This window comes from Piliocolobus tephrosceles, chromosome 16, assembly GCF_002776525.5.
Source record: "Piliocolobus tephrosceles isolate RC106 chromosome 16, ASM277652v3, whole genome shotgun sequence".
NCBI classification, from domain to species: domain Eukaryota; kingdom Metazoa; phylum Chordata; class Mammalia; order Primates; family Cercopithecidae; genus Piliocolobus; species Piliocolobus tephrosceles.
The window spans coordinates 32,032,502-32,052,696 of NC_045449.1; the positions used below are offsets into that span (position 1 = coordinate 32,032,502).

General features: G+C 37.5%; 1 protein-coding gene across 3 annotated transcripts in view; it reads right to left on the reverse strand.

Annotated features, from left to right (window-relative positions):
* The window catches only part of USP32 (ubiquitin specific peptidase 32), a 221,372-nt gene that overhangs the window by 114,103 nt on the left and 87,074 nt on the right, over positions 1–20,195 (reverse strand). For all 3 annotated transcript variants that reach the window (XM_023204689.2, XM_023204687.2, XM_023204688.3), the window contains exons 3-5: positions 14,559–14,664; positions 7,740–7,858; positions 1,313–1,472 (exon numbers count right to left, since the gene is read on the reverse strand). In XM_023204689.2, coding sequence (XP_023060457.2) covers positions 1,313–1,472; positions 7,740–7,858; positions 14,559–14,664 — 385 coding nt within the window. The remainder of the gene's footprint in view (positions 1–1,312; positions 1,473–7,739; positions 7,859–14,558; positions 14,665–20,195) is intronic.

Genomic DNA, 20,195 nt, shown 5'->3' on the forward strand with positions numbered 1-20,195 from the left:
TTTCTGCTGACCTCAAATTTTAAAAAGATGCTTCTCTTCCTTAACCAATTGCAAATCAGAAAACCTTTAAATCTGTCTACCTACCTATTACCTACCTGTAACCTCCCCCTTCAAGATATCCTACCCTTTTAGGCCAAAATCAATGAGTATCCTCCATGTATTGATTTATGATTTTTGCCTGTAGCTTCTATATTCCTGAAAGTTACCCTTGCCTTTAAAAACCCTTACCCGTGAGCCTTGGGGACGTCACGCTTTGAGCATGTACCTGGTCCTCTTTGCTTAATGCCCTATAAATGTCTTCCTTTCTACTGCTACAAAAACTCTGGTGTAGATATGTGATTTTACTGAGCCAGGTAAGTAGACCCAACTCCAGTTCTATAACAGGACTTCAGAGGGAATACAGTCATATAAACATCTTGATTTCAGCTGCTAAAACTGAGTTAAATGTCTCGTTTCAGTTTATGAATTGTGGTAATTTGTTACAGCAACCCTAGGAAACTAATATAGCTTAGTTAAGGACAATTCACAGAGTGCTATATTTTCCATGCCCAACATTTCTTTTTATTACATTTTGAAAAAAAAACAAAATACTGACAAAAAAAGTTTCTCAGGCTGGGAGTAGTGGCTCACGCCTGTAATCCCAGCACGTTGGGAGGCTTAGGCAGGTGGATCATGAGGTCAGGAGATCAAGACCATCCCGGCTAACATGGTGAAACCATGACTCTACTAAAAATACAAAAAATTTAGCCAGGTGTGGTGGTGGGCGCCTGTAGTCCCAGCTACTCGGGAGGCTGAGGCAGGAGAATGGCGTGAACCCGGGAGGTGGAGCTTGCAGTGAGCCAAGATCACGCCACTGCACTTGAGCCTGGGCGACAGAGACTCCACCTCAAAAAAAAGAAAAAAACGTCTCGGCTGGGCGCAGTGACTCACGACTGTAATCCCAGCACTTTGGGAAACTGAGGTGGGAGGATTAATTGAGCCCAAGAGTTCAAGACCAACACAGGCAACATAGACCCCTGCAGTCTCTACAAAAGATAAAAAAAATTAGCCAGGCATGGTGGTGAATGCCTGTAGTCCCAGGGGCTCAGAAGGATGAGGTGAGAGGACTGGTTGACCCCGGGATGTTGAGACTGCTGTACGCCACAATGGTGCCACTGCACTCCAGCCTGGGACAGAGCGAGACCCTGTCTCAAAAAAATAAAAAATTTAAAAATTTAAATAAATTTCTCCTTTATAAGCATATTCTCATATTACTAGTCAATTATATACTTTTAAAAAGGCAAAAAGAAAACAATGAAATGTCATTACTTACAATGCGTGACTCCAGCCAGAGTTTGGTAGAAAGTAGGAGTATCACTATCATCAGTGAGGGTAACATACACACCTCCAGATAGAAGCCATCGAGAGAAAGTAAAAGCATCTTTGTTTAGAAAAAGCCAATTTCTAAACTTTTCATAGTTTACCTTTTCACCCTAAAATTAAAACAAGAAAACATAAGTTTAGTCAAATTTTAAGGTATCTTACTTGGAACCTGCACAACCTGAAATTGGTAATTAGTTGGTATTTACCTTTCTGCTATCTAGAAAGGAAGGATTATCTAATAACACTGCTGTGTGTGTGTGTGTGTGTGTGTGTGTGTGTATATATATATATATATGGAAATCAAACTGTTTTAAAAAATAATTATACTTCATAACTTCTACTTGCATAAAATCTGTATGTTAATTACAAATTATTTCATCAATTCAGTAAAGCAGTACACTGCCAATAAGCCAGATTTTGTTTGCTAAAATATATCCCAAAATCAGTAAACTGCATTTTTTTGTTGTTGTTTTTGTTCGTTTGTTTGTTTCGAGACGGAGTCTCACTCTGTCACCCAGGCTTGAGTGCAGTGGCGTGATCTCGGCTCACTGCAAGCTCTGCCTCCCGGGTTCATGCCATTCCCCTGCCACAGCCTCCTGAGTAGCTGGGACTACAAATGCCTGCCACCATGCCCAGCTAATTTTTTGTGTTTTTTAGTAGAGACGGGCTTTAACTGTGTTAGCTCAGGATGGTCTTGATCTCCTGATCTCATGATCTGCCCATCTCAGCCTCCCAAAGTGCTGGGATTACAGGCGTGAGCCACCGTGTCTAGCCATCTGCATTTCTTTAAACATTTAATAAATCCAATTTTTCATTTGCCTTATCCCTCTTCTTTAGCACTCTTTAATCTGCCTGAGTTACTATATTTTAATTAAATCTGTATGGAATTAAAATACTCTTTAAATTTCATTTGTGAATTAATAACAACTATCCAGGTGTCCTCCTAGAGTAGACAATCAGGATCCCAGAAGGCATCACTGAAAACATGTATGCACACAGAGAACAAAAAGAAGCAAGTTGATTTCTGTTTCTTTGCTTTCTTTCCAGGTATTTGTCTTGATAAATCTCTGCAGAAAAGTATCCAGGCTGAAAAAGAGCATCATATGGTTGTTCAAGCCAATCCCTTTGCTTGGAAGACAAGAGATCCTAGGTTTAGTGGGAGCCAGGTATTTCTAAGCAGAAAAAGGGAGAAGCAATTCACAAGGAAATACAATGAAGTTACAACCTAAACTATTTGACCAGGAAAAAAAAGAAAGAAATACAATGAATAATGACAGTCAAGATTAGAGCAGCTCTAATCCTAATAGACATGTTAAAGAATACAAATAATTAGTTACCTAAAAGAGATATGGTAGAAACGTATCTACATTGTTTAGTAGCATCCTATTAAGTGAGGCAATACTCTTAGCCTGGTAGTTTCAGAACATTTAACGTGAGTGCAATCCAAGCAATCAAGACACTGACAGTCTTGTTTTTCTGAATGGAAGAATATGGTGTGAAAGTTGATCATACAAATTGGGTCATAACTAAATCAGAGTCAACAGGCCCAGGGGAGAAGCATTCAGGATACATTGCTCTTGAAATAAATTCTCTGTAAGTCCAGCTGCTGAGATGATTTGCTGCAACTAATTCTGCCCACCACCATCGCCCACCAACTGGAGTTTGCCAGCTCCCTAAAGTTTTACTAACACCAATGAACTTTCTTTCAGGACCACATGTAACACTCCCTTTTTTAGAAAACTTCCAACCTTCTCTGTGTTATTTGGACATACTAAAGACCACCCAGTCTGCATGTATGCTCTATACATTTTTATTTTGACATTGACAATGACATTCAGACATGTTGTAGGGACATATGAGTATACTGCCAACATGTTTAGAAATGAGAGTTCCTCCCCATATTCTTTCTGTATCCCACATGTACTCTAGAAAGAAGCTTAGTAGTATAAATTCTACAAGCTGATGCACATTTTTACACACATTAACATCTTTGACATTGGGGTACGTCTTAAAATCAATAGCATCCTTTAATTGTAATTTCTTAGTGGTTGTGATATTGTTAAATATATATTTGGTCTTCATCTCTTTTGCTGGCATGCAACTCCTAAAATTCTTGTAGTCTCCAAAGTGATAAATGACTCTGCATGCTAATGAATTGACCCAAGGCTGGGTAGGAGGCTGCTAGATAGCCTCAGAATGGGGGCTGGCCAAAGGAAAAAAAAAAAATGATTAACCTCTAGGGAGGGAGGGGAGAGGGCTGAAAGTTGGGCTGATTACCAATGGTCAATGATTTAATCAATCATGATCACTAGTGAAGATGTCTAGGGGGCAGTTTTGTGGAACTAATCCCTCAACTTGTGGGATCTGATGCTATCTCCAGGTAGACCCTTCTACCACCTTCACACACAGCTAATACCAAATGTTTACAATGTCCTAGTGACTGCTCTAAATATTTCAAATACTAATTTAATCTTCAAAACACTCCCTACAGAAGGCATTATTATTACCCCCATCTTACCATAAGAAAACCAAGACACCAAAAGGTTAAGGAATTTGCGTACTGTTATACAGTGGAAGAAAGAGGACTGAACTCAGGTAGTCCAGGCTCCAAAGTTAGCACACTGCCTGTCTAAGTGAAATACAAAGTAACCTCTGAAGTTCACTTGCTAATTGGGAATCATTCCACATAACTGGTAGACCAAAAATTACACTGTCAAATCTGATTTTTTGTTTTTGAGTCATGAATTTCTTCTAAAAAGAGAAGAAAAGTATAAAATACAAATTTCCATTTTAAGAGTCAACAACCTAAAAGAAGTCAGTGACAAAGAAAAATTCATACAACACCTAGGTGGATTTCTTTATAACTTCATCTGTCAAGGGTAATAATAAAGCACAAGACAGAAAAAGCTGAGACCCATATCACTTAAATCTAAGCACTAGGTCCTTATATTTTACCTAAAGTGCTTTTCTTTGTGTGTGTATGTGTATAAACACAAAACAACACAAAGCATTGTTACTGAAGGTCTGAACTAACCTAGTCTAATATAAATACTTGGATAGCAAGGTTCTACATACAATTATCAGACACACAGAGTATCTACTCAGATACTAGAGCAGGCAAATGAATCAAATAGTTGAATCAAATACCAATAGCCCATTTACAAGGTTGGTTTTATACCAACTAGAGGTATCTAATAATTCAAATAGCCATATACATGAGCTTCACATTTCTTTGATCTTTTCTTCTCTAAAAATCTTATTAAAAATACCACCAACTTAGGTATTAATTACCATAGCCTTATGATGTCTTTATTATAGTTACTTCCTCTTCCCATTATTGAAATTGAAGCATTCCAACTTCCCATCAAAATTTCCTCTTATGAGTACATTCCATCTAGCATACTGACACCAGCAATGTTTTAATTCCACAGGACCTACACCAATGACCTACCTGCAGGTCACCAAATTTAATGATCACTTCTCAGTGATCAAAGGTCAACTCACTAGACCTTTCAGGGTATTTGACATAGTTGAGTTCTCTTTCCTTCTTGAAACATTGGCCTCAGTTGGGTTCTAGGACACTATTCTCTTTTATTAATCCTCTTTTCTTGCAGGCCATTTCTTATTGATCTGTTTTGAGTCCTCTTCATCTCTTCAAACTCTAAACACTGGATTACAGGACTCACTCTTCCAACCTGCTTTCTATCTAAACTTACTCCTAGATGATCTCATCCTCACCTGTAAGCCAACAACAAATCCTTTCTCCTCAACAACAAATTTATATATCAAAAATCACATTTGACAACTCCACTTGAGTGCCTAATAGGATTCTCAAGTGTAATTACATCTTTCTTGACATCCAACCCCCTAACCTGCTTCTCCATTACTCTTAGCCATCTCAGGTAGTGGTAACTCCATTCAGGCTAAATACTAATCATCTTCCCTCTACTCATTCTGTCACACAGTCCATAATCAATACAAGAAACTACCTTTGAAATAAATGCAGAATCTAAAAACTTCTCATTACCTCACTGCTACACCGTGATCTAAATGATTGATTAAATCATTGACCTTTGGTAATCACGATCCTCATGCCTGGATTATTCAGATACCTCAACTGGACTCAGTTCAACCTACTCCCCACATAAGATCCAAAGTTATCACGTGTTCAAAAAAAAAAAAAAAGCAACTCATATTTTGTTACTCCTCTACTCAAAACCTTCCAGTGGTTTCTATCTCACTCAGGGTAAAAGTCAAAGGACTCACACTGTTCTGTAGGACAATATATATTCATTTCCTACCACTCCCCTGTTCACACCATTCCAATTAAATTGGCCTTGTTATTGTTCCTTGGATATACAACTATACCCCCACCTCAAGGTCTTTGCTATATTCTCTTGACGAAAAGTGGTCCCCCAGATATCTTCATGGTTTTCTTTCTCACTTGCTATAAATTCTTTACTCAAATCTTACTTATCTGACAGACCTAACCATTCTATATAAAATAACAAGATTCAGATTTTCGATATTACCACCTTCTTCCTTTATTCTACTTTATTTTCCCCTACAGCCCTAATTATCAGCTAATACATGTGCCTGCTATTGTGCTTAAATTGTTAGAGTACTGGGTGGCCAACCACACTTAGTTTCCTTCTACAAAAATGAGAATGTCTTCATAAACCTTATTAAAATGAAAAAATATCATACTTCCTGAAAAAGAAAAAAGAGTATTAATGTTTTGGACATCTATGTCAAAAATCCAATCAGTCAGGTTTGCTAGATTATCTTTTTTTCTTACAAGCAAATTTTTATTATGGGGAAACAAACAAACAAATCATAGCTCAGTTTGTCCTGAAGTCGTAAATTGCTATCACAGCAACTTCCAATCAATATGTCAGAACCAAAAACACGGGAAGCGCATCCTTTTGCACCTGACACTTGGAAATGCTGGATAAAATGTTAACAACATAACCACCACCAAAAACTGCACGCTAAGCTCAAAAGCAAGAAAGAGATATCACCAGGGGATATCAACACAGGAGATATTCAAAACCAGAGGGGTAAGAAACTAATGATAGACAGTCCAAATATATATCAGAACCAGATACATGCAAATGACTGAAATATGGACAATCAATGTCTATACAGTCATGAAGGCAGAGCTAACTCCCCAAATAAAATAAAGAACAATGACGGACTGTCATACTGGTGAAACGGAATTGTGTCAAAAAGCCACCCATAAGAAACTGGGCAGCACTCAGTGCTGCATGTAAGAATCAGAACTTCTTGTTTTTTGTTTTTTGTTTGAGACGGAGTCTTGCTCTGTTGCCCAGGCTGGAGTGCAATGGTGTGATCTCGGCTCAAGGCAAGCTCCGCCTCCCGGGTTCATGCCATTCGCCTGTGGGACTACAGGCGCCCGCCACCACGCCCGGCCAATTTTCTTTTGTATTTTTTAGTAGAGATGGGGTTTCACCGTGTTAGCCAGGATGGTCTCAATCTCCTGACCCCGTGATCCACCCGCCTCGGCCTCCCAAAGTGTTGGGATTACAGGCCTGAGCCACCGCACCCGGCCGAATCAGAACTTCTAAAGGGATGTTTACTCTACAATCACTAAGGACTTTTCACATACTAGCAGACCTCTGAAAAGAAAAATAAAATAATTCTCTCTGTTAAAAGATATACTTTTTCTATCATTGAATTGCTTCTATTGTTTAATTTTTCTATAAAGGCACAATGAAAATATATTATTTTTGAAAACAGAAAAAATGACTTTTCCCCCCTCTGGTAGAGGTGGGGTCTTGCTACATTGTCCAGGCTGATATTGAACTCCTGGGCTCAAGAGATCTTCTCGCCTGGGTCACCCAAAGTACTTGGATTACAGGTGTGAGCCACCTTGCCTGGCCCAAAGATGACAATTTTTTAACACAAATATTTCACTATGTAAATCAACTAGGTAAAATAAATGACAAAATAGGCCTTGATAAAACAGGTCACAGATGGCTCAAGGCTAATGAATGAATGATATCCATGATGAAAAGCAAAGACACTACAACATGAGCACTGTTTCAGGTTCCTGCAGGAATGTGTGTGTGTGGGGGGGGGGTATTGCTGTGTTAATGTGAGTACATAGGACTGTGTTTCATTATACTCTAAGTATGAATAGTTGCCTTTACAGTAGAATTGAAAATTTTCAGATTCACAAATATAGCAGTAATGAGAGTCATGGAATAGCACATAAATAGAAACATCAATAAATATAAAAATACCAAAAGTAATCTGCACATAAACATCTGTTTGTCATACTTAAAACTTATTACACGACTAAGAGTTAATACTTTGTCAACGAAAAGGGATAAAATGTAAATCTTTAAATATACCTCTGAGAAACACTTCCTGAGTGTATCTGGGACTTTACCATCCACCACATGGAGCATTCTTTCCATTTCTTCCCGTATAACATAGTTCCCAGATTCACTTGAAAAAAGACTAAAAATGTCTAAGAGAAAGAAAGAATAAATTAATCTTAAAAAGATCAAATATACGTGGTGGAAGTAGGGAGAAAAGAGAAAGCTACAATAACTGAGTGATTACTAGGGCCAAGCACTTTATAAATACAGTTTATTCCTTAAAATAACCCAGCAACAAAAATTTAAAACAGCAGTATAGTATCTTTTCAAACATGCCAAATTTGCAAACGTCTTTAGGTATAATAATACAAAGTGTTAGCAAAGACTAGGACAAACATGACCTCTTATACACTGTTAATAGGAGCATAAATTATTGCAACCACTTTCATGAGTAATTTGGCAAAATCTAGTAAAGGTCAAGAGACATTCCATCTTTGAAAAACTCTGATACCTGCGTACAAAATACAGGATGTTTACTGAAATACTGTTTGTAAGAGCAAAACTTAGAAAAAAAAAAAGGTAAATGTCTATCAACAAGAGAACAGGTAAAATGAGATACACACAATGCAACACTACATAGAAGTTAAAATATGTTTCAAGATGGATAAATATCAAAAAATATAATATTCAGAGGAAAAGCAAATGACAAAATCATCTGTATAGTACAGTAGTACCCCTGATCCATGGTTTTGCTTTCCAAGGTTTCAGTCACCTGTGGTTAAAAGAGGTCCAAAAATATTAAATGGAAATTTCCAGAAATGAACAATTAATAAACTTTAAATTGAACACTGTTCTGAGTAACATGATAAAATCTCTTGCCTCCCACTTTATCCCACCTGGGACCTGAATGATCCTGTTGTCCAGTGTATCCACATGCTATTTGCCTGTTAGTCACTTAGTGGCCATTTTGGTTATCAGACTTATAGATCACAAGAAGGGTGAGTACAGTAAGATATTTTAAGAGCACGAGTGACCATATTAACATAACTTTTATTATAGCATGTTGTTATAATAGTACTATTTTATTGTTGTTGTTAATATCTTACCGTGCCTAATTTTTAAATTAATCTTTATCATAGATATGTATGTATAGGAAGAAACAGTATATACAGGGTTTGGGAATATCTATGGTTTCAGACATCCACTGGGAGGGTCTTGGAACAGATCTGTGCAGATAAGGGGGAACTAATGTGTACTATTTATTTAAAACTTTAAAACTGCAAAGTAGTTGACAATGTTTAAGGACACATAAACATGTTATAAATGTATTACAGCCAGCATGAGAAATGAATCACCAAATTCATGAAAGTGGTAACCTCTGTAGAGGGAAGAACAGAATGGGATCATGAAGGCATACAATGAAAATTTTTAAAAAATCAAATCAGGGACACAGGATGCAATGTTAAGAAATAGTAAAGCTAGGTGGAGGTACGTATTATATGTATGTTTGAAATATTGTTGTTATAAGCTGAACTTTATCCCCCTAAAGATATACTGAAGTCCTAACCTTAAAGTACCTGTGTATGTGAGATTATCTGGAAACAGAGTCTTTGTAGGTATAATCAAGTTAAGATGAGGTCATTAGGGTGGGACCCAATATAATATGACTGCTGCCCTTATAAGAAGAAAAGCACAAACAGAAAAAAAAGCCATGTGATAAGACAGGCAGGGATTAGAATGATACAGCTGCAGGGCAAGGAACCCCAAGGATTGTAGTCATCCCAGAAGCAAGAGAGAAGAAAGAATTTTCCCCTACAGGTTTCAGAGAAAGCATGGCCCTGCTGACACTTTGATTTTTAGACTTTTAGCCTTCAGAACTGTGAGATAATAAATATCTGTTGTTCTAAGCTACCCAGTTTGTGGTGCTTTGTTATGGCAGCCCTAGAAAACTAATACAATCACATTTTAAAAAACGAAGAAACTTAAAAAATATGTTTGTGACTTAAAAAATTGTTACCAGTTGTACCTCAGTATCCATAGGGGATTAGTTACAAAACCCCCAAGGACACTAAAATCTGCAGGTGCTCAAGCCTCATATAAAATGGCATGGTATTTGCATGTGAAAACTAAAAAGAAAATCCTAAGCACCCCACCCAACTGAACAGACTCCCTCTCTTGGCCAAGGGGGCCCCAGAAAATCCTTAAAAACAGACACTGGTCATGAGGGGATGGGCAGTCAGACACATTTCATTATATCCAATCCCTTTTGCAGTTTAGATGCAACAACTAAACAGCATTAATGTTAAAATAAAGATCATAAGACTGACAGACTCTTTGTGGCAGAAAGATACCAAATTGCAAACAAAACCTAAAGCTATGCCAGGCAAGGATTAAGTCATGTACCTCTACACTTAAAGAATAAACTGCCAGGTGTGGTGGCTCATATTGGTAATCCCAGCACTTTGGGATGCCAAGACGAGAGAATCACTTGAGGCCAGGAGTTTGAGACCCCTATCTCTACAAAAAATTTAAAAATTAGCTTGGCATTGTGGCACATGCCTGTAGTCCCAGCTACTCAGAAGGCTGAAACAGGAGGATCACTTGAGCCCAGCAGTTCAAGGCTGCAGTGAGCTATCTTGCCACTGTACTGCAGACTGGGAGACAGAATGAAACCCTGTCTCAATCAACCAATCAATAAATTATGTTCTAACTGGTACAATATTTTTCTTTTTCTTTTTTTGAGACAGAGTCTTGCCCTGTTGCCCAGGTTGGAGTGCAGTGGCACAATCTCCGCCTACTGCAACCTCCACCTCCTGGGTTCAAGCAATTCTCCTGTTTCAGCCTCCCTAGTAGCTGGGATTACAGTCACATGCTACCACGCCCAGCTAATTTTTGTATTTTTAGTAGAGACGGGGTTTCACCATGTTGGTCAGGCTAGTCTCGAACTCCTAACCTCAGGTGATCCACCTGCCTCAGCCTCCCAAAGTGCTGGGATTACAGGCATGAGCCACCGCGCCTGGCCATTTTTCTTTTCCTCTATCAGTTATTGAATAAGCACTGGCCTTGAGATAAGCAATACTGAAACAATTGCAGCTCATTTACCCCCAAATGCTAACGTACTGACTCCTGTTCCACAAGCCCTAACTACAGCTTTGACTGGACAAGAGAGCTATTTCAGTAACTATCAACAAGTTAGTGGTCTCCTGATAAGAAGACCACTGACCACGGACTGGTTCGGGCTGGTTTACAGAGGCTGCCCACTTGACTGCCTTGGTGTCCTTGTTTCATCTTTTGACTTATAGGGCCTAACTGTAATACATTTAAATGTTAATTCTCCACCCCAAAGTAAACATGGGACACGTATAACATGTACGTTTGTTGAGTACACGTGTCAGGAACCACTTCATGAATATTCACGGCCCATCCGATAAGTTGTTGAATATGTACAACTGGCCAACCTCTTCAGCATAATAAGTCTCTGTTCCATTCACCCTTGCATAGTACCTGTTTGGGGTTATCTGCTGGAGGCTATGTTTCTCAGGCTGTCAGAATGGCCACCTTGCAGGCTGTAACCCTTTATAAGAAATAAAGTCTCCTTTCCAAATTTATAGATATAATTAAATAAAGTCTCCTTTCCAAATTTAGAGATATCATAATTTTTTTCAGTTGACACATATAACCTATCCACATCCTCCTATATATTTTAAATCATCATTAGGTTATTTATAATACCTAAAACAATGTGAATGCTATGTAAATAGTTGTCACAGTGTGTTGCTTTTTATTTGTATTATTTTTATTGCTGTACTGTTACCTTAAGTTCCTGGCCTCAAAAAGATCCTCCTGCCTCAGCCTCCCAAATAACTAGGATTACAGGCATGCGCTACCATACCTGTCCGGTATTTTTAATTATTGCTGCCTGGGGCCAATTTATATTTCTGCTGGTGAAGAAATGCTAATTTGGAAAAACCAAGATCACAATTATATTCTAATACATAAAACTGGGTTTATGGATACATTCATTATCTTGATTATGGTAATGGTTTACTGGGCATATACATGTGTCAAAACATATACAAATGTATAACTAAGTATGCTGGCTCATGTCTCTAATCCTAGCACTTTGGAAGGCAGAGGCAGAAGGATCAGTTGAGGCCAGGAGTTTGAGTCCAGCCTGAGCAACCTAGCAGGACCCTATCTCTACAAAAATAAAATAAAGAAAATGAATTAGCTAGGCATGGTGGCATGCACCTATAGTCCTAGCTACTTGGGAGGCTGAGGTAGGTGGATCACTTGAGCCCAGGAGTTAAGGGCTGCAGTGAGCTATGTGCCACTATGCCACTATACTCTTGCCTGGGCTACAAAGTGAGGCTATCTCCTCTGTCCCCTATCCCCTCAAAAAAACAAAAACAAAAACAAAACTACATATCAAAATATATACTTTATATAATGTGTATATTATTGTATGACAATTATACCTCAAAACTTTTTTAAAAAAATGATCTCTTCATCCATTTTGTGCTACTATAATAGAATACCACAGATCTAGCAACTTATTATAATGAACAGAGATTTATTTCTTACAATTCTGGAGGCTAAGAGGTCCAAGGTCAAGGCACCTGCATCTGGCAAGGACCTTCTTGCTCTTCTAACATCCCATAGCAGAAAGCAGAAGAGCAAGAGAACACATGCAAGAGGGAGAGAGAAGGAGGCTGAATTCTTCCTTTATAAGGATGCCACTCCTGTGATAAGAAGCTCACTCCTGAGATAACAGCATTAATTCATTCATGCATGCAGACCCCCCATGACCTAATCATCTGTTAAAGATCCCACCTCTCAACACTGTTGCACTGCAGATTAAGTTTCTACCCATGAACTTTGGGTAACATGTTCAAACCTTAGCAAGAATTAAAAATAATGGTCTAGATTCAGGAATAGGAGGAAATTCTAAGAAATTCAGAAGCAGTCCCAGGGCAGTATATCAGTCTGTTGAGGCTGTTGTAACAAAATACCATAAACTGAGTGTTTATAAATAACAAATTTATTTCTCACAGTTCTAGAGGCTGGGAAGTACACCATCAATTTGGTGTCTGGTGAAGGACTACTTCCTAGTTCATAGACAGCCACCTCTCATTGTATCCTCACACAGAGGAAAATATAAAGGGTCTCTCTAGGGCCTCTTTTATTAGGGTACTTAATCCCACTCATAAGATACTTATGATTAACCCTCATGACCTAATCACCTCCCAAAGGCCCCATCCCCTAATACCAATCACCTTGGTGGTTAGGATCCTGAAGTTTGAGGGAGACACAAACATTCAGACCATAGTAGGCGCATTAGAAAAGCAAGAAGGAAGAGAGAAAGACCCAGAATATGGTGGTCAAGAACAAAAGCGTAGGAATTTTGGGAACAAAATGTTACATTCTGTGTAATATAAACAGCTTCCATACTTCCCCTGGGAAATCTTCAATAAAATATGCAATGCTTATGAATGCTTTTGGTAAGGCAGATCTGTCTTTGGGGAGCTCAAAGAAAACAATGAGGAGACAGAAGACCTTACAAATAAATGAACGAATTTTTTTAAACTAAATAAATCTATATCCTACAAAGCACAGAAAGACACCAAGCAACTGAGATTATCTTCCCTTTCACACTTAGCAGGGGAAATGGTGTCCTCTCATTATAGCATTTCCCTGATTAGCAGGATTTAAAGGTAATGAATGAGGTGCCACTCTTTTCTGTGCTTAGATAATTCACCTAATAAAATTAATTTCTGAAGTTAAAAGTAAAACATTAAAAAAAAACCTTTTACAAAGAACGTATATAAAATATTATCAAGTAAGTAAACTTCGGTTTTGTTTGTGAAACAAAGGACAGACTACTACGTCTACGTCATCAGAATTTTTAAAAATAAGTTATATTGAGACATAATGAACATCTCATAAAATTCACCCTTTTAAAGTAAACATTCCAGTGATTTTTAAAGTATATTTATAAGGTTGTGCAACTGTCACTCCTATGTAATTCCAGAACATTTTCACCAGAACATTTTCACCAACCCAAAAGGAAACCCTGTACCCACTAGCAGTTGTTCTCCATTTCCCTCTCCCCGATACCTCCAGCAACCACTAATCTACCATTTTCTGCCACTGTAGATTTGTCTAATCTTGAAATTTCATATAAATGGAATCATACCTATTGTGACTGACATCTATCACTAAGCAAAATGTTTTCAAGTTCATCCATACTGTAGCATGAATCAGTACTTTATTCCTTTTTATACCAGAGTAATTTTCCAGCATATGGATATATCATGTTTTATTTGTCCATTTACCAGCTGGTGGACATTAGGGTTGTTTCCATTTTCTATCATGAACAATGATGCTATGATTATTTCCGTACAAGTTTTTTTGTGTGTATGGTAAACATATGTATTAAATTTTATAGGGTATATACTTAGGAGTGGAATAGCTGGGACACACAGTAACAACGTTTAACAATTTGAGGAGCGGCCAGGCTGGTTTCCAAAGTTCCTGCAGTACTTTATACTCCCATCAGCAATGTATGACGAGGGTTACAATTTTTCCACACCTTTCTCAACACTTGTCATTATCAGGCTTTTTAATTTTAGCCACTTTAGAAGGTGTGAAGTAGTATCTCACTGTAGTTTTAATTTATATTTATCTGATGACTAATTATGTTGCACATTTTTTCAGGTGTTTATTTGCCACTTGTATATCTTCTTTGGGAAAATGTCACTTCAAATCCTCTACCTGTCATCAGAATTTTGAGATAAATTATTCTGTATATAGATGTGGTATTATTTTTGAGATAATAAAAGTACTTACATTTTGCTTTCTCTTCATCTTTGCCTCTTGTAAGGAGGACAAGTCCAACTATTAAATTATTGAAGTGCAGCCCTTTGGATGTTCCACCAAAAGAACAGTAAATCACCTGGAAGAAGATGATAAAGCCAACCTTAGGAGGCATTTCAGTTGTTGAGGAATCTGAGGCAGCTATCACCTTTAACAAATTTTATCTCCACTTCCAGAAAAGGCCCTGGTAAATTTTAGTGAAATGATGTTAAGTTTCTCCCTCTTCTTCCTCTTTTGGACCTTATTATTGCACTCAGTCAAGAATAGACTGTGTCTACTGTAAAACACATACAGATGGTCCCCAACTTGATTTTTCAACTTTACAATGGTGTGAAAGTGATACACATTCAGTAGAAACCATACAGTATTCAATAAATTGCATGAGATATTTAATACTTTATTATAAAATCTGATTTGCATTAGATGATTTTGCCCAACTGAAGGCTAATATAAGTGTTCTGAGCACATATATATATATATATATTTAATTTAATTTAATTTAATTTAATTTAATTTAATTTAATTTAATTTAATTTAATGTATTTATTTTTTGAGATGGAGTTTCGCTCCTGTTGCCCAGGCTGGAGTACAATGGCGTCATTTTGGCTCACTGCAACCTCTACCTCCCGGTTCAAGTGATTCTCCTGCCTTAGCCACCCAAGTCGCTGGGATTATAGGCATGCGCCACCAGGCTGGGCTAATTTTGTATTTTTAGTAGAGATGGCACTTCACCATGTTGGCCATGCTGGTCTCGAAGTCCTGGCCTCAAATGATCTGCCCACCTCGGCCTCCCAAAGTGCTGGGATTACAGGCATGAGCCACCGCGCCCGCCCTGAGCACATTTAAAACAGTCTAGGCTAAGCTCTGATGTTTGGTAGGTTAGGTGTATGAAATGCCTTTTCAACTTACAATATTCCCAGCTTACAATGGGTTTATCGGCTGTAATCCCAAGGTAAGTAGAGGAGTATCTGCATATTACAGACTCACACAATTGAATTATTTATTCTTTCTCTTGGGAGTCCTTACCAAGGTCCAAGAGTACAAAGGTCCTCCAACAGCCACAATAATGTGGTAAGAATTTTGTGCAATTACATAACTTCCTTCAACCATTGGAAAAATTATGCACATTACTTTGGAAAAAAAGATACTCTCTAACTGAATGTTCAGAAATTCAAAGAGACTCCAAAAAACATTTTTAACACTCTCAGAAATAGGTATTATAGTAATCAGAAATAAGGAAGAACTATGCATAGGAAAGGGACAACAGAAATCACAATAAATTCATTCTTTCAACAATTCTTTGTTGAGTGTCTACTATTTGTTGGGCAAAATTTCTGTCAATAAAAATGCATGATTAAAAAATAATTCGAGAAGTTTAACAGTCAACATGAAAACTGAAAATATATACTATTCACCAAATAATATTTATATATTTAATAACACTTGACAACTGATGTCAAAAACTATTTATCCTAGTGCCAGTGATAACTCAACCCAGCAAAAACTAGCCAAAGGAAAACAGCTACAGAACATTAAAAATACTTTTTAAAAAACCAAACAAATAGAACACCCTTCGTAGAGTAACTATTTTTAGTTGCCCCATCTCCCACTCCGAACTAGAAGAAAATAACAGGGAAAAACAAAAACAAAAACACCTTTATCCCTGGGGAAGGGCAGGAAAACATAATGGCCCCAGACCTTACAGATCCCCTACCACTGGGAAGAAGGAAGATCTATGTAAAGGTCTCATTCCCAATATCTAGGGACACAGCACCTGCCTAAAACTGAGACAGAAATAGGACTACAGAGAGCGTCCCCACCCTAGCACTCCACACCATCCACCCTTCTGCTAGCAAGCACTGAGGAATAAATAACTATAGTATACAGCCGGAGGGGAAGAAGAGTTTGTGGACAGAGACCTTCTCTGCAGTGTGGTAACAAATAGAAGGTAAGATCAAAAGTTGAGGGTAGAGCAAACATTAGAAAAAATCTCTAAGAAAGAGCCCAAACCCCTAAAACAAAAAAAAAAAAATTAACCCTAGAATGGAAATTGAAGCCTAAATAGCACTGAAGGTAACCATAGCAACAAGACCAAAATTAAGCTTAACTACAGACTATAATGACTCAACCTCCCAAGCTGAAGAAGGATACTACTTGGCTCAGTCTCTTCTGTCCTATATGAAACACTTATGTTTCAACCATAAATTTTAAGTCACAGAAAGAAAAAGGAAAAATCCAATATATTGTCAGAGACAAAGGAAAAATATGCTAACGGAGTTGAAGAACGCTTTGGAACGGCTCAAGAGTAAACTCAAGAGTTGCATAAGAGATTATCCAAAACAAAACAAAAGGGGGAAAATGTGAGGACAGCGGGCAGGGGAAGGTAGACAGAACAGAAAACCCAAGAGCTGTGAGATCATATCAATGACATAACATTCATGTAATCCTGATATCCTACGAAAAAAAAAAAGAGAATGGGGCAAAAGAAATATCTAAGGAGAAGACAAGGTTGGGGATTTTCAAAACAAATAGACACAAAACCACAGATAGTAAGAAGCTCAGAGAACAGGCAGAATAGATTACACTTCTAATCCCAAAAACCAACTAGACAAATCATATTGAAATTTCTCAAAACCAAAAAGAAAAAGAAAATGTTTAAGAAAGCCAGAAGAAAAAAACAAAAAAAAAAAATTACATTGAAAGAAACAAAAAATTGTAACTGATTTATCATCAAAACTTATGTAAGCCAGAAATCAATGGTGTGAAATGTTGAAAGCACTAAAAGAAAAAAAACTCAACCATAAGTCCTGTACCTGGTGAAAATATCTTTCAAAAAGAAAAGATATTTTGCTTCTTTTTTTTTTTTTTTTTTTTTGTTGGGGGGGTGGAAACAAAAACAGAGAACTCATTACCAGCAAAAAGGGAACACAAAAAAGTACCTCAGGCTGGAGGAAATATTATGCCATTAGAGATACATGTACCTCCATAAAGAAATAAGAATACTGGAAATGGCATAAATGAAGGTAAACATAAAAGCATTTTTCTTATTTTTAAACACTGTGAAAGATAACTAGCAGTCTACAGCAGTAAGAGAAGAAATGTAATGTGTCTTTATAGAATATGTAAAAGTAAAACACGTAACAATAGCACAGAGGATGAGAGAAAGGAATTGGAAGTATACTGTTGTATAGTACACATAAATGTTGTCTAATACACCATTAAATGGTTTATTATACCAATTCACATGCGGTATATCTCATCTTTAAATTGCCAGTCACCAGGACATTACATGACCTTAGTACTCTAGTATTTAAGCCTAACATTGACCTCATTAATAAACTCTTATTTTTATAATAAAAACAATAGCTAATATTTAAATGCTTATTATGTGGCATTTTACTACTGTAAGTTCTTTACCAGTATTAAGCCTTTAGATAACTCCACAAGGAATACTGGTATCCTCATTTTAGGGCTGGGGGAAACCAGAGCCCAAAGAGATTAAGTAACTTGTCCAAAGTCATACATCAATGAAGCAGCAGAGTCAGAATTTTAACCTAGGAAAGACAGGCTTCTGAAACTGAATTTTTAACCAACTTTTAGTTCTATAGTACAAGCAATATGTTAGTCTGTTTTGCATTGCTATAAAGGAATACCTGAGACTGGGTAATTTTTATAAAGAAAAGAGGTTTGCTTGGCTCACGGTTCTGCAGCCTGTATAAGCATGGCACCAGCATCTGCTCAGCTTCTCGTGAGGCCTCAGAAAGCTTCCACTTGTGACAGAAAGTGAAGGGGGAACAGAGAGCAAGCATGTCACATGGTGAGAGAGGAAGTATGTGCGAGAGGAGAAAGTACCAGGCTCCTTTAAACAACCAGCTCTTTCATGAACTAACAGAGTGACAGTGCACTCATTACTGTGGGGAAAGCACCCAGGCATTCACGGAGGATCTGCCTCCATGATCCAAACACCTCCCACCAGCCCCCACCTCCAACACTGGGGATCACATTTCAATATGAGATTTGGAGGGGACAAATATCCAAACTATATCAATTATATACATTCATTTCTAGTTAATTTGTCTAGAATTATATGAAAGACATCATCAGCAAGACATACATCATTTTGGTGAAATCTCCTGAAGATTAAACAAACAAATTTCAAACGGTAACAGATTCAATTTATAAACACTGTGTTTTTGGCATCCCTTTCCATTCACTGTATCTTGATAATCCAGTCTCTTCACTTTTGACAATTTCACTGACTTTAATACAAAGAGTAAAGCAGTGACAGTAAAATTAACGAGGAAATTTTGAGTAGGGTATGACTTTCAGTTTTGCAAGTACTTGTAAAATGTAACAGATTTTGTATGGAATAAATTTGGTTGGAATATACTGCTACCTCCTTATCACTCCCAAAATACAAGTACAGCAATAACCTTCTAGAATCACCCAATTCATTTGACAAATGATTAAGAGGAAGCCCCCAAAACCCACCATTTCCTAAATTCTAGGATGTACATATTTTCCGCCTTTTATCAATGTTTCAGAAAGCAGTATGCATCTAACACCTCTAATGTCTAAGTACTCTTTTTTCACTCAAAAAAAAAGAACTATTTAAATGGTCACCTATTACAAGGTGACCATTTATGGTGACCATTTAAATATTTAAAGACCTTATAGTAGGTGACCATTTAAACATTTAGGGAATATTAAGTGCCATGTTCATTACTAATCAGCTTTCATTTTCGGATTTAGAAGAGGGAGTGTGATAGGATAGCAAGGATGTTGGCAGTCCAGGGTGGTCTTGATGTCATTTTTTGAAAAACACTTAATAAAGGTGAAGTGTTACTTATACAATTTGTTGCAAGACTTTTGTTTTAAAATCCCTATAATAATTTTCTGGCCGGGTGCAGTGGCTCATGCCTGTAATCCCAGCACTTTGGGAAGCCGAGGCAGGTGGATCACTTGAGGTCAGGAGCTCGAGACCAGCCTGGCCAATGTGGTAAAACCTTGTCTCTACTAAAAATACAAAAATTAGGTGGGCGTGGTAGCAGGCGCCTATAATCCCAGCTACTTGAGAGGCTGAGGCAGGAGAATCACTTGAACCCAGAAGGCAGAGGTTGCAATGAGCCAAGATTGCACCACTGCACTCCAGCCTGGGCAACAGAGTGCTATGTCTCAAAAGAAAAACAAAAAATTTATTTAACTATTAAAAAAGGAAAGCCCAGAGCAATTAGGCAAGAGAAAGAAATAAAGGGTATGCAAATTGAAAGGAAGTCGTCAAATTAGCCTTGTTACCAGATAACATGACCTTATATTTTAAAAAGATTCCACCAAAAAACTGTTAGAACTGATAAATTCAGGAAAGACTGCAGGATAGAAAATCAAAATACAAAAATCAATGGAATTTATATACACCAACAGTAAACAATCTAAAAAAGAAATCCCAAGTGAGTAATCCGAGTTAAAATAGCTACAAAGAATATAAAATACCTAGGAATCAGTTTAGCCAGAGATGTGAAAGGTCTATAAAAGGAAAACTATAGAACACTGATGAAAGAAATTGAAGAGGACACACGCAAAAATGGAATGATATTCTATGCTCATGGATTG